The sequence below is a fragment of the Pochonia chlamydosporia genome (assembly GCF_001653235.2).
Source record: "Pochonia chlamydosporia 170 chromosome Unknown PCv3seq00012, whole genome shotgun sequence".
Lineage (NCBI taxonomy): Eukaryota > Fungi > Ascomycota > Sordariomycetes > Hypocreales > Clavicipitaceae > Pochonia > Pochonia chlamydosporia.
Window position 1 is genome coordinate 262,547 of NW_019154047.1, and position 13,085 is coordinate 275,631.

The 13,085-nt window shown below is 48.3% G+C and overlaps 5 protein-coding genes across 5 annotated transcripts; 2 read left to right on the forward strand and 3 right to left on the reverse strand.

Moving 5' to 3' along the window:
- Positions 1–3,257: 3,257 nt before the first annotated feature.
- Positions 3,258–3,692, forward strand: VFPPC_11499 (hypothetical protein; the record flags this gene model as incomplete). The annotated part of the gene is made up of 1 exon (XM_018289667.1): positions 3,258–3,692. The coding sequence occupies one exon, from the start codon at positions 3,258–3,260 to the stop codon at positions 3,690–3,692; it is 435 nt and encodes a 144-aa protein (XP_018137081.1).
- Positions 3,693–3,940: 248 nt separating this feature from the next.
- VFPPC_16915 (hypothetical protein) lies at positions 3,941–4,126 on the forward strand (the record flags this gene model as incomplete). Its single annotated transcript, XM_018294667.1, has 1 exon — positions 3,941–4,126. One exon carries the CDS (start codon positions 3,941–3,943, stop codon positions 4,124–4,126), a length of 186 nt encoding a protein of 61 aa, XP_018137080.1.
- A 3,381-nt stretch (positions 4,127–7,507) lies between these two features.
- VFPPC_11497 (hypothetical protein) lies at positions 7,508–8,180 on the reverse strand (the record flags this gene model as incomplete). The annotated part of the gene is made up of 2 exons (XM_018289666.1): positions 7,508–7,796; positions 7,849–8,180. The coding sequence occupies 2 exons, from the start codon at positions 8,178–8,180 to the stop codon at positions 7,508–7,510; spliced, it is 621 nt and encodes a 206-aa protein (XP_018137079.1).
- A 2,646-nt stretch (positions 8,181–10,826) lies between these two features.
- Positions 10,827–11,372, reverse strand: VFPPC_11489 (hypothetical protein; the record flags this gene model as incomplete). The annotated part of the gene is made up of 1 exon (XM_018294666.1): positions 10,827–11,372. One exon carries the CDS (start codon positions 11,370–11,372, stop codon positions 10,827–10,829), a length of 546 nt encoding a protein of 181 aa, XP_018137078.1.
- A 947-nt stretch (positions 11,373–12,319) lies between these two features.
- Positions 12,320–12,550, reverse strand: VFPPC_16913 (hypothetical protein; the record flags this gene model as incomplete). The annotated part of the gene is made up of 1 exon (XM_018294665.1): positions 12,320–12,550. One exon carries the CDS (start codon positions 12,548–12,550, stop codon positions 12,320–12,322), a length of 231 nt encoding a protein of 76 aa, XP_018137077.1.
- Between the last annotated feature and the right edge of the window lie 535 nt (positions 12,551–13,085).

Here is a 13,085-nt window from a genome sequence, read left to right on the forward strand (position 1 = left end):
GGCGTTGGTTTGGTGAGTCCGCTGCATCTTGCTCGTCAATGGTTGATCCCAGCTCGAATTGTGAGTAATTGCGTCGTGCTGAGCTCTGGACGCCACTTCGTGTCGAGCCTTCGGGCGCAAGTTGTCGTTCTGGTATCGCCCGTTCGTTACCGAAATGGTCCACTATTTCGTGGCCGACCCTTAGGTATCCCTATGGGAGGTCGTTGTATTTGAAGAAGAGGATCGTGGATATCTTGTGATGGCTTGATATGCCAAAATGGACCCAAGTCTTCCTTCTTTAGAGGCTCATTTTGACTAGATAACTCTAGGAGTCTGTGAGCACAAGGCAAGCCATACTGAGTTGTCGTTACGCCTGTACAAGGTGGTAGCGGCTTCTTACAGACCTGGCTTGATTCTATAACCCTGTGGATCTCGTTTAGTTGGTCTAGTGCCCATCGAGTTACATTCAAGGGTAACTGGCCAAGCCATTCTCTCCCCGAGAACTGGTTCCGAATGGTGGTATTTGCCCGCTGTATTTTGTCTTTGTATAGCTGACGTTTATCGTCGGTCTGACTAGCGGTTGCCGCCTCAACATCAGGGAGGTCAGACCGAAGCGATAGATGGTAGGTCTTCAAAGAATGATGATTTGACTCGGCTGGTGCGGTAGTAATCAGACCAAAGTTTCGATAATAGCGAGTGTAGCAGCAGGCCCATTCCTTCTTCAACGGCAAGTATGTATCCTTGAGATATTGCAGAATTCGCTTCTGGCGTGTAAAGGTTTGTTGAAGTTGCAGCCAAGCTTGACTGAATTCCTCTTCTGATCTGCTATACACCATGTATTTCCAGAGGAGGTACAGACCAGCGCGAGTATCTAACACTCGTTTGGGAAGCGGACCAAGCTGTACATTACTCATGTGTTTGGCCTTAGTATTACCATGCTCCAATTCTTGCATATCAGCAGCGTCTGAGCTATCGTCATCAGAATTCAGATCAGAGTCCAAGGAGTCGTTAGCTTTCTTCCACCATTTCTTAATGGATAACACTACGTTGTTGTTTATGTGGAAGACGCATAGCTGAAGTTGCACATCAGGGAAGATTTGCCGGATCGCACTTCGCAATTGATCGTCCTTGTCTGTGATGATGACCTCTGGGAAGAGATGATACCCGCCCGTTGGAATCTGGATAGCTGCTTGAGAAACCACTCAAAACTGGCACCTTGCTCGTTATTTAGTAGACCATAACATATAGGCATAGATGTCCTCTCCGAGGTTACGGTCACGGCAGCGACCAAAGCCATTTTATAGCAGTTGGTACTGTATGTAGCATCAATCTGCAGGCATGACGAGAACTTTTGCCACATTTTGCCTCCTTTGTGGTATCCCCAAGCCGCATTTCGAAAACGAAATTCGTCTCCAATCCCGTCTAGGCCCCATATCCAAATTTTCTTCGACTCAGAGAGCGTCCGTACGAAGTCGTTCGTAGCGCCATAGCCTTGACGTCTGGCTTGGTTGACTTTCCATCGCCAGTTGTAAATATCTGTTCTGCGAATTGCAAGTTTTGGCTACTTTTGACAGAGTTGTTTGTGAATAGATCGACAGGATATTGTCTTGTCAAGACAAAGATCCACTAGAAGGTTCATTTGCTCCTCTGTTAACTTTCTCCAATGGTAGTGCTCGGTAAGGCTTTTCGAAGGACCATGATCACGATGAAGAGAACTGACAACTCTCATAGACCATTCGTAATTGTTAGCCTTGAGAGATTGAATAATAATCTTGAACGGACAGTTGGCGGCCAACTTTGTTGTATTTGTATTCCGTGTTTTGGCAGTAGAATCCTTTGAATTACAACGACTCTTATCACAGACAAGCTCGTATTTTATCGTTATTGTCTTCGCCTTATTCTTCTGGCTTCGTCTTATAACTAAACCCATCCGATTCTCAATACAGAACTCCTTTAAGGCATCAAAGAGCCTCTCAAAAGATTCATAGGTTGCTGTCAGAAGTGGAGAGTCCGAGGGAATGACTACTTCCCATGGCTGACCCCCCCAGGAGTCAAAGTCGTGAGGATCTTCACAGTCATCGGATTCGCTAAATTCATCGGCCGAGTCGACTGGTGGCGCTTCACGAGGCTCAGGGAGTCCAGGTGGAAGTGTGGGAAGCATGGCTATTGTTTGTTATTCGGTCGCAAAGTGGTGCTAGCACTGCTGGGTGAAGCTCTTGTATCACGAAGCTGCTAGCTAGGGGTCAAATAGAACAGTGTACTTGTCCTTGATTGAGCTATCTAGAGATGTCAAATGAGATCACTTTTATAGTTGGATGCAACCTGCCTGCATCTTGCTTTTTGATATGTTTGTAACATTACTGATACATTGTGATGTTTGATCCTTGGATAATTGCTTTTGATAGCTGCAGCCATTGTTTAATAGCTGTTGACACCACCCTCGTTGACATCTTGTAATCTATATACTTCTTGTACTTTTGCTACTAGGTTTCTGAACAGGATGCAAACCCTCCATATACTTGTCACTGAACAAATGGTTGGAGTCCCAGATTTAGGACCTTCGACACTTACAAAGTCCTCCCATCTAGGACCTTTACTTCAAAAATACGCCACCGCCTGCAGCCAGCTGATAGCCAGCGGCTGGTAGTCTTGAAGTTTAGGGGCAATTGAAATCTTGTTAGCACTGATTAATACGCCGTTGTTGATAGTCAAGAAAACATGGCGAAGTTCTGTGGTTGGCGATATCGGCAGGCAGTGTGGCTGAATTGGGGCTGGATGTGGGCGGGTGCGTGCGGATGGAGAGTTGGGTGCGTTTTAATGGAGTCTGTCATAATAATAGCTAAACTCTACTGTTTATCGTTAGCCACACAAAGAGGTTTTAATAGTCGATACACAGTAAAGTGTGTATTGCACGCTGCTAAGCCACGATTTGTCACTGGTCCGCTCAGGACAATGCCGTCTGATTTTGACGGCACTGTTCATTATATCATCAGGCGGTCATCCCACCAAGCAAGCCACAGTAACGTTCGCAATGTCAAAGATTCTGCAGGCATAATAAGACCACAGCTCTATTTATGCCGTGGGGTTAGGCCTTGTGACGTAATTTCGGTATTTTTAGGTCACTGAAGCGCATGTTGTATGGTTTGTATAAGTCGAGTTGAAGCACTAATAGCAGCTCATACGACATATAAACCACGCTGACCTCCCGTGTAGGTACGGAGCTAATTGATAACGCAAGTCTCCGAATTGTGCCAACTGACCTATTTGATTCGACAAGTATGCTTTCTCGACTATGTTCTATGTTGCAGCCACCCCCGGCTGAAGATGAGACTGTTCACCCACTGGACTTCGGGCCATTGCGAGCTCCAGGCAACGCAACGAAGACACCGCCGCAGACTCATCATGCCAGATCTGGTCTAAATCTCCCTCCTCCATCCTTCTCCCTTCAAGAAGAAAAGCAAAAGAAAGCCGCCCAGCATCAATACCGGCAGGTTTTAGACGAATTCGCGGAGACTTCTCACAAAATACTGCGTGAGATCGATTCTTTAGCGGCCGAGATGGAACAGCTCCGACACGCAACTGAAGCACGGAGCAAGCCGCTTAAGCCGAGAACAGCGCGATCTCCTCAGCCCGGAGGTACGACCATAGCTCAAGGGCAGGCTCCCCAGGCTCAAAGGGACGTTGAGGAGCAGGTGCAGGTAGCTTTTCGGTAAGGCGGTGTTCATAAGCCGCAGGAAGAGACAGAGTGCCCGCGTTGTGATGTTTGGCGAATTGGCAGAAATGCCCATATTTGCGCGACCAATATAGATTTAATGTCACCTTAACTAAATATAACTACTGTAACTAGCATTATTATTATCTTCAGCTCGAGCTTTAAAAGGTGTCAGTTTGTGGCCATCTCTTCTTTTGGCGACTTGACGTTGTTTATCTCACTTAACGCTCATCTCGTGACGGGGACAACATGATGAAACAAGGCAGGCATCCTCATTTGCTCGACGTGGCCTCGATCCCCAGGTCCCCGCAGAAGATGTGTGGTCACTACACGCATCGCAACCACCCATGGTTATTATCACGTATGGCAGACGTATTCCGAGCAGAGAGCTCATGCCTTAAAGAAAGTCATCCCATAGCAACCGACCCTGTATGAAGAGCACTCTCAGCACCATGTAACGAAAGGATGTCGCAAGCCACAGTGCTTTTTAAATGACAGTAGTGGGCAGGCATATCGCATCCAGTTCTCGACCCTTTTCTCCTCTGATCATTTCGTTCCAACCTGTAAAAGCTCTTTCCAGAACTATGGACCTGTTCTGCAGGCCTCAGGTGCCAAGTGATGCGTGCCAATGTCGCTAGGCGATTGACTCACTACACCGTCCCTGACACCAGTCTATTTCTCGACAACTGGTCAGTTATCAGATTTGTGAGAGACGTAGTGGCCATATAATACGTACTTGGGACATGCAAGACACAAACTCTGGCAGAATTTGCTACTATGCAGAACTGCACCCCACCAACTAACTGGCTCAGAGCCAAAAGCATTTCCCTTTTGGTACAGTAGTACGTACCAAATCCACAATTCCACATTTTGCCCGCCACACTTGAACTTCTTACTGGAAGCAAATTTGGCCGGTAGTCAAAAATAGGGTACTGGTACTGTTCCGAGCACCCCTCCGAGAAGGCACGTTGCCAAGTCAGTGGCGACACGCCAAGATTATCCCTCTTAAGAAACCGGGGAAGGACGACTATACAATCGCGAAAGCCTGGAGACTGTGAGAGGCTGAGCCGCTGTTTATTCAACACAAGGGTGCCATACAATTGTCTATCTAAAGCTAAGGAAGAAAAGGAGAAAGCAAGCTCGAGGCGAGCCTCGAGCTCGCGACCATATTGCTGCTGCGTGGCAGCTTAGGCGAAATGAAGTAATTTACGCACATCGGACTGGTCCGGCACTGAAGCTCCGGGCCCGGCAGAGCCGGGTCCACAGCATCGGGCGTAGCCCGTGACAGAGACCAATATCACTTTTGGCCACACTAGGCAAACTACTAGAATCGGTGATTGCCGAGAGGCTGTCTCACGCTGTGGAAACCTATGGCGTACTTCCAATCAACCATTTTGGAGCACGCAAGCAACGATCTGCCGAGCAGGCTCTAATGGTTCTGCAAGAATACATCTACGTAGCCTGGCGAAGACATCATGTAGTAAGCCTTATTAGTTTCGATGTGAAGGGAGCTTATAACGGAGTCTGCAAGGAAAGACTGCTACAGCGACTTAAAGCTAAAGGGATCCCAGATGAATTACTCAAATGGATCGAGGGATTCTGTTCAAATCGCACGGCTACGATCCAGGTTAACGGCCAGAACTCAGAAACACAGAGTTTACCACAGGCAGGTCTACCACAAGGTTCCCCACTGTCTCCCATTTTGTACCTATTCTTCAACGCAGACATAATGCAAGGACAAATCGATGCAAAGGGGGGAGCTATTGCTTTTGTCGACGACTTTACGGCTTGGGTGGCGAGCCCAAAGGCAGAGCTCAACCGAAACAAACTTTAGGCCATCATTGACAGCGCTTTAGATTGGGAACGGAAAAGTGGTGCAACGTTCGAAGCTGATAAGACGGCAATTATTCATTTTACTAGGAATGCGAAAAGGCCCACTAATGAACCATACACGATCAAGGGGCGAGACATTTACCCCAAGGATCACGGAAAGTCAACGAGGAAATCTTTCATTCTTTTTAGGAGGAAAGTCACTATCAGATGGACCAGATTGGCAACCAAATTTAAAAGCTGTGCAAGCAACTATCTGCTTTGCACTGGCCACAGGACGGCTGGAAAATAAGCGACACACACATAACCTCTAGGGTCCACCCAATTCACTAACTAACCGCTAACTCACATCAACAACTCGTGCTAATAAACAGCAGACGCCGCTTCAGCTGCCGAAGATAGGATCCTGAACACTTGGGGAATAAAGCCTCCAAGCTAGCCCGCTGTAAAGAATGATCAAACACGAGAAACCGTAGCGAAACAACAGGCCAGATTGTACAAGCTGAAACTGGATGAGAAAAGACACATGGGTTTTAATGAGACACAGGCTAGCTTCAGAATGTACACAGCCTTTAGGTTTATAGTTGCCCTTTTTTTTGGAGTTTATCCACCGGGCGTAATAAAATTGATTGAATTGAATTGTATTGCATGAAGAGCCTCCTGTGCTACGAAATTCCCTAGATTTCTCCCGTAGACAAAGATGGATCATATCAACTCAGCATCTTCCTCTGCTCTCCTCTCTTTCTTTTGTTTCTTACATTCTTGCTAATATCCCCCTCTTTGACTCACTCCATCTCACAGGTATTGCTTCTTATTGTACTGGGACGACTCCACTTGAGCTTGGGCTCCCCTGCTCGGATACCTTTGTGCATGGGCACCATTTGCGAATTGCTCTCGCCTCGTACCTGACTGTAGTATCTTCGTCGAATGAAAGCCCCCTCTCTTTCCCTTTTTTTTTTGGGTTTTAATTTAATTTCTTTACTGTTCTATTGTTGTGAATCTAATGCTCCGGTCTCTTGTGTGTCACTTTCTTGTTTGAACCTTCTTGGCAGACGCCAGTGTTGACTGGTTAATGCCCTTCTCTCGCCGACTATGTGCCGCATAAGCACCGCGATGGGCAGATAATACGAAAATAAGGCTTCCTTTGTTGATGCAGTACAAAAGCATTCAGTTCATCAAAGACATCTAGATTTTATCATGCACTGCGCAGTGACAACAGGACACTACGTTTTATCTTTGTTACTGGCGGCCATGCCCATCACATGGTTAGTGCGCTGTTCTTCTCCAAATGGACATGACCAACTGGTGGAGGCAGGGTTACCTGAGCTGGGAAACGGAAACAAAGCAAACGAGTGGTCCCAAGAAGCCCAACAGTGAGAAAGGGCCGTCTGCCAAATGGCCGACGGCGTCGGCGAAACAGACCAATCAGCTTTTTACATACAAACAAGCCGCCCCACCCCGGTGGCCAAGGTAAAAGTGGCTGCTTCTAAACCTGGGGCAGGAACCCTTTCGGAACCGGTGCAACAATAACCTTTGCTGGCCAGTTGGGAAATATATAGTCAGATCTGGGACTCAGCCCACGCATTTGTCAGACCAAACTGTTAACATGGCGGGTTGTGCTTGAGCTGCAAATCGGCGAAGGGATGTATTCCTGGCGACAGCTAGACGCACATTACACTTCAACGCTTCAACGGGGTCTCACGACTTCAGCAGCATCCATTGCCTTGGCACGGATGCCAATTCCGAGCTCAAGACTTAATGTATGTTTGCGCAAGCATATTGTCCATGCACACGGCGATTGTGCTACGTCCCAACACCCTAGAGATTCCTTGCGACTAGCTTAATGTCTTGTAAAACGCTAATGCCTTTTGGCTTACACTTGCTGCACTAACGCGGTGTAGCACCCGTCGCCGTGGCACGGTTGTTCAGAGTTATCATTGAACAGAAAAGAGAGGCTGAACTGGTGAGCCGTGGAAGAATCAAATACTAGATGGAGACAGGTGCCTGAGTAAACGATATTGGCCTTTCACATAAGCTACGTCGCTCTATTCTGTGAAATGACTTTGGGAAAAACCGCCCTTCTCTTGTGAGCAAGAATTCTTCAATGCCAGGTATCACCTCCTCCACGGAGGCGTGTAAGGAACCCAATTGACAGCCTTCCAGCACGGCCCGTGCCACGCCATCGAGCTTCAGTAACAGCTCCGGTAGTTCCGGATAAGTGTTAATTGTGTAGCAAAGAAATGGCTCCATCATCGACTCTTTCATTTCTTTCAGTCTGTTCACGGGGGTCAGTCCAGTTACTAGATATTCGCGAAGTGGTTACTTGCATGCTTCTCAAGGCTCGTCGGCTGCCCAGCAGAAGGACTCCATAGCCCAAGTTGTCGCAGAGCACCTGCAGCCGTTTCCCCAACGTCTTTCGATAGTGAAATTTTTCTCTTCGCACGTCTTTCACCTCCTGTTCAACACTTCTCCAGTCATCTGCATACATCTTAGAGAGAAAAAGCTCTATGGCGATGGACGAGTTTTTCGTTCCCTTCGATTTTGCCATTTTGGCGGATTTTACATCTTGCTCGTATCGCAAGTAAAGCTGGTATTGCAACACCCTGTGAAATCGCAAAGCAAGTCCATCGGTTGGTGCAAGCCGTTCCAGGCAATCCATCCGCTGAGAAATTCTCACCAGTCAATCTATTACAGAGTCGCCCGGAGACAATTCAGGGAGCGATGAGTCTAGCCACGGGCCAGCCCAGAGAGGAAGTTGATTGAGAAGGAAGTTTGGAGCATCGTCCCTCACCAAATCATCGGCTGTCTGGAGAGTAACGACCCCTCTCAACTTATCTTTGCATGAAGGAAACAACGGTGAGAGCAACGACAGTGCATGATTGTAACGAGTCGTTGCTAGAGGCGACAACGAAAATTTTACTGATGGCTGGCTGGACGCGGAGGACTCTAGAACTTGTGCACTTTGTTTCGTCTGTTTTTGCTGCTGTCCATGTTAGTTACGCTAACTTTTGTTGGGGCTCTTGGACTGCCTTTTTACCCGATTGTGGGAAGGCCTGTTGAGTCGGTCTTTTACAAAAGAGTCGCGGATGATTGGATGCTGAGATTGGGGTTGAAATCCCCCGTTCAATGGCCCTCGTTAGAAGGCGATCGACAATATTGGCCTCCATTCCTGTCTGTCGAAGAATTTCTTCATCTGATGTTCCAGAAACTCGCAAGGTGAGGGCTTGGGCACGGGTTGCTACGTCACGACTGGCCATATTGTTGAACTCGCATTTGGTGGCTCGCATTTGGGTGGCAGGGGGGATTTATTCTTGCTTGGAAAGTCTGTTTGCTCCCCATTAAGAGACTTTCACCCTGTTTTGAATTCGGCGGATATGAATAGCACTCGCATGACTATTGGCGTAAAATCAGATCGTCAAATTTAGGACTGCGACTACAATAGAGAAGTCTTGAAATATAAATAGCATTGCGACTTGCACCAATGCCGATTTGTCATTTACAACGCGTGAAGCGGCAACATGGTACCCTGTATTGAGGTCCCCAAAGACACCACACGTGTTCACCAGATCGGACGGCGTGCCGCTAGTTTCACCACTGCGAGATCGCAAGGCAGAGTGCAGATACTGAAAAAAGAGCGAGGAGAAAGGCTGGAGACTCCAAACGCGAGGAGGAGGAGAAAGCTCGTAGAAAATCCAGTCTGGGTGAGGGAAGTGGCAAACCAGGTCGTTGATCAACTTGAATTCGTGCATTCTTTGTTGTACGATTTAGCCCGCGCCGAAAACAACGAACTGGCAGTACGGGAAGGCAAAACAAAGAGTTCGCAGAGACAACAAGAAGTCCGGCAAGCTGTGGCTAAGCGCAAAATGGATACTGCAAAATTCTTGCGCGGTAACATTTAGGTGGTCACGGCAACATGCTGCCTGAGCAGTTGCCGAAGCGGCTGGCCGAGTCTACCTTGCCGGGACAAACAACGAGGCCTATTCCCGAGTACTTACAGTATCATCACTCCGAGTCGAAATGCACAGCTCGTCATCACCTAGAACTGTCGCTGGGCTCTACCCCGTCTGCAGCACTTCTCGAGCCTGCAACGCAGTGCAAACGTTTGGTGTTGGTCGTCGGAGGCCGAAAAGTACACCGCATTCCGAAGGCGATGGAAGTAGTTAAACAATTTTTGAATAAACAGAGCTGAACCGAGATAGTTGGCTATAGCCACAATAAATCTGCCTGTCTACTAGCGAGGTCAAATCAGACGCGGTGCTGTTCAAAATCCAGTGAGTGGCAGCTCTTGGATAACGGCTGCTAGTAAGCGAACACAGTGTCTTTCCCGTTGCAAGCTGATCAATCAACGCGTTTGCAAGGGGTTGTTATTCATCTTCCGAGCCGTCTGTATTGCAGTTTAAGCTCCAGAATGCAAAAGTCCTGATTAACATCGGTATGCCAGGGCTGTTTGCATATATCTGAAGAACCTTTGAACCTAGTGTAAGCATCTGAATTGGAAGGTATAGGTGTACGCACCACCACCCGCAAAGCACCGCAAAGCAAGTCCCCCGACACTGCAAACCCTTCCTAGGTAGACATGCACCGTAAGATTCTGTGCCCAATGATGTTTTGCAGTACATCGCATGTTGAGTGTCGAGCTCAATCTCAGGAAGCGGATTTCAATGTGGACTTTGTGGTATGCAAAGTGGCGTGGGCATCAGTCCGACCTCAAACTGTCAGGCTACGTTTGGTGTCCCCTCACAACCTCGCAAGGCGATTCTGCCCTGCCCAACCGAAACCTGGAGTCGATTAGCCTCAGGTCTCACAACTCATAACGATTCCTGCAATAAATAGGAAAGGAACCTGAATATTCATACTTTTAAAAAATAGCATGTTTGTGGACCACCAGGTCAAGTTTACCAGTATTTGCGATACAAAACGCCCACTAAATGCAAACAGGTATTTCCAACTCCTGCCTTACAGAGGCATGATATTTGAGCACAACCATGCACGCCACATACATCAAAATGATTCTCAATCAACAGCCATTATTACCAGCGGATTGCTAGACTTCTGGTTCTAAATATCAATACTATTATTAAACTCAGCTGAAACGAAGAACATGGGGACAAAAGGCAAGTCAGTGCCACCCGAGTCGCGATAACAGAGCCCCACCAATCACATGCATGCATTCAAGCAGCAACGAGATTCGAGATCTGTAGCCAGCATACTCGACAAAGGACAACAAAAGGACGACAAAAGGACGACAAAAGGACGACAAAAGGACGACAAAAGGACGACAAAAGGACGACAAAAGGACTAGTGTCTACTCCGATTCGTACACAACCTCCTCGTTCAGGTCTAGGGCCGCAAGATGCGACTCTGGTCCGTCCAGCGCACCCCACGTCTTGTATCCAAGCGTTGCCTCTACAGCAGCCCGCGCCTCCCCGAAAAGTTCCTCTCCTCGTAGGTCATGAAATGGTACCCAGGTTGGCACCCAATCCACTTTGAATTCTATCGGCTGGCCGAGCCGATGCCGCACCCCGTCCAATCGTCGCACACGATATTCCTGGCTCCCTCGCATCCTGGCAACCCGGCGGCTGCCAGACATGTTCTTGGTAAATGCTTTCCTAGTAGATGCTTTCCTGACCTTGCCACTGTCCAAGAAACTGGCCACCAGGTCTTGATCCTGTGGGGCTCGTTGTATCCGTCGCCGGGGGCTCCTCCGCAGAGTCTGTGGCCCGCCTAGGTTGCCATCATCTAGGCCTCCGGGCCGAGGGCTGACCTTATCGCTGCTATCGTGCTGTAAGTCTTCACTGTCCATGCGTGGAGACGGCTGGTTCACGTTCTTGATACTATTAATGTCAGACATCCTAATGCGTCAAGAGCTCGTCAAAGGGTTTCTGTTGTCTCCGACAAATTGACGGGACTCAAGGGCTCTTAAATACTCAAGCACCAGCCTTTTTTGGGTCTATCAATGGTTGTCCAGTGCTATATAATCGTACGCATGTATTCTTAGCAACACTTTATTACGTACATACGACGCTTGGCCGAATTTAAGATTGCGATGTGGCAGAGTTTCGTTGATGTGACTTCTGTTCACCAATATGTGTCAACCTTGCAATGCCAGGCTGTCGGAATCGGTTTGCGAGACAGACAGCTCCTATAGTGCGTGACCTGTGATATTGGCCTTGGGGAGCCGACGGCCCCGGTGTGGTTCCAGTGGCTCCATACGCTGCCCGTATTGCGCCGCTTGCCATGCCAAGCTGCACAAATGGACAGATAATGTGGCCCGCCCACTCATCAAATAACAATCCTTCCACGACTGAAGCCTTGGGCACAGGAAAGGTGCCAAGACAAATTACTAAAATTGAAAAATAATATGGAAGACCACAAGGTGATGCTGTCGCTTTAATACAATCCAGACATTTATAGTCAGGGAGATTCCAACCTTGCCGGCTTATTCGGGAACTCGTTCTTTTTGGGCTCAACTGGCGGGGAGTCATCTAATTTTACTCCAACAAGGCGACTGGTCCATCAAGAGTTCCTCCTCGCCAAGAAGGGTTGGGGATAGAGCCAAGCAAGCATTTCGAAGCTTAGGCCCTTGCTGTGACCCATCAGACGGATTCTACTTTGCTTATACCACCGGTTTGGAAGTACGATCGCTGTACGTGACTCCTAGGCCTTTGCGGCTTGTGTGTTGATAAAATGAGTGCTGCCCCAAGGTACCGCACCAGCTGCTCTCCTGTACACTCTTACCTTCCACTTCTACTAGCCGAATCGCCACCATGCTGGGTGGTGCATCCACGCAAGATTAAATTAATGCAAACAGAGAAGACTATCTGGTTGACGATAAACGTCGCTGACTGCTGGATCGCTCGTGATTTCCACATCCTGACCGTTGACCGCATGGTGGTGGAAGAAGATGAAGAGCAGCAGCGATGCGTGCTGGACCCAGCCGTAAGTCTGCATTTGGCAGTGCTCTTCCACTTGAGCGCGATCCCCACAGAGCAGAGTCTCTCGACTGTTTTCATGTGCACAACAATACATTATTGTCGTGTATTGTCGTCAGCAGACACACCACGGAACATCCATCTCGCCTGCTCGTCGTCGAAGCGACGTGAATCTGCAAGACCCCATTTGTTTTTCCAGAAAAGGCCGGAAAATGTCTTTGTTGGCCTCAATGCTACCCGATCTAGGCGATATGGACGGTGTCGCCCGCAAACGATTGCGGCTGTGAATATGGCAGTTGAGTGCGGCTCGGCTATGGTCCTAGGTCAGAGAAGCAAGCAGGATGGCTTGCTAAATTGGAGACCGCGATGAGAGGCAGCTAGGAATAATCTGATAGGGCGCCTCCAATGGGCCTGTCTGAATCCTCGGATCGAAGTCCGGGATTTCGGACCCGTACCAAGATCAGCCCTGACGTCCTGCTTTTGCAGTGATTCACCAAGGGAAAAGTGTCATTTTCTGGCGGAGAGGACTGCACCGCAGAATACAGTCGAGAAATCATGCTTATTGAATCAAATGGAGCAGGTGGTACAGTTTGGAGACCTGTGTTGTCAATCAACTTCGACCCTTCACCGGC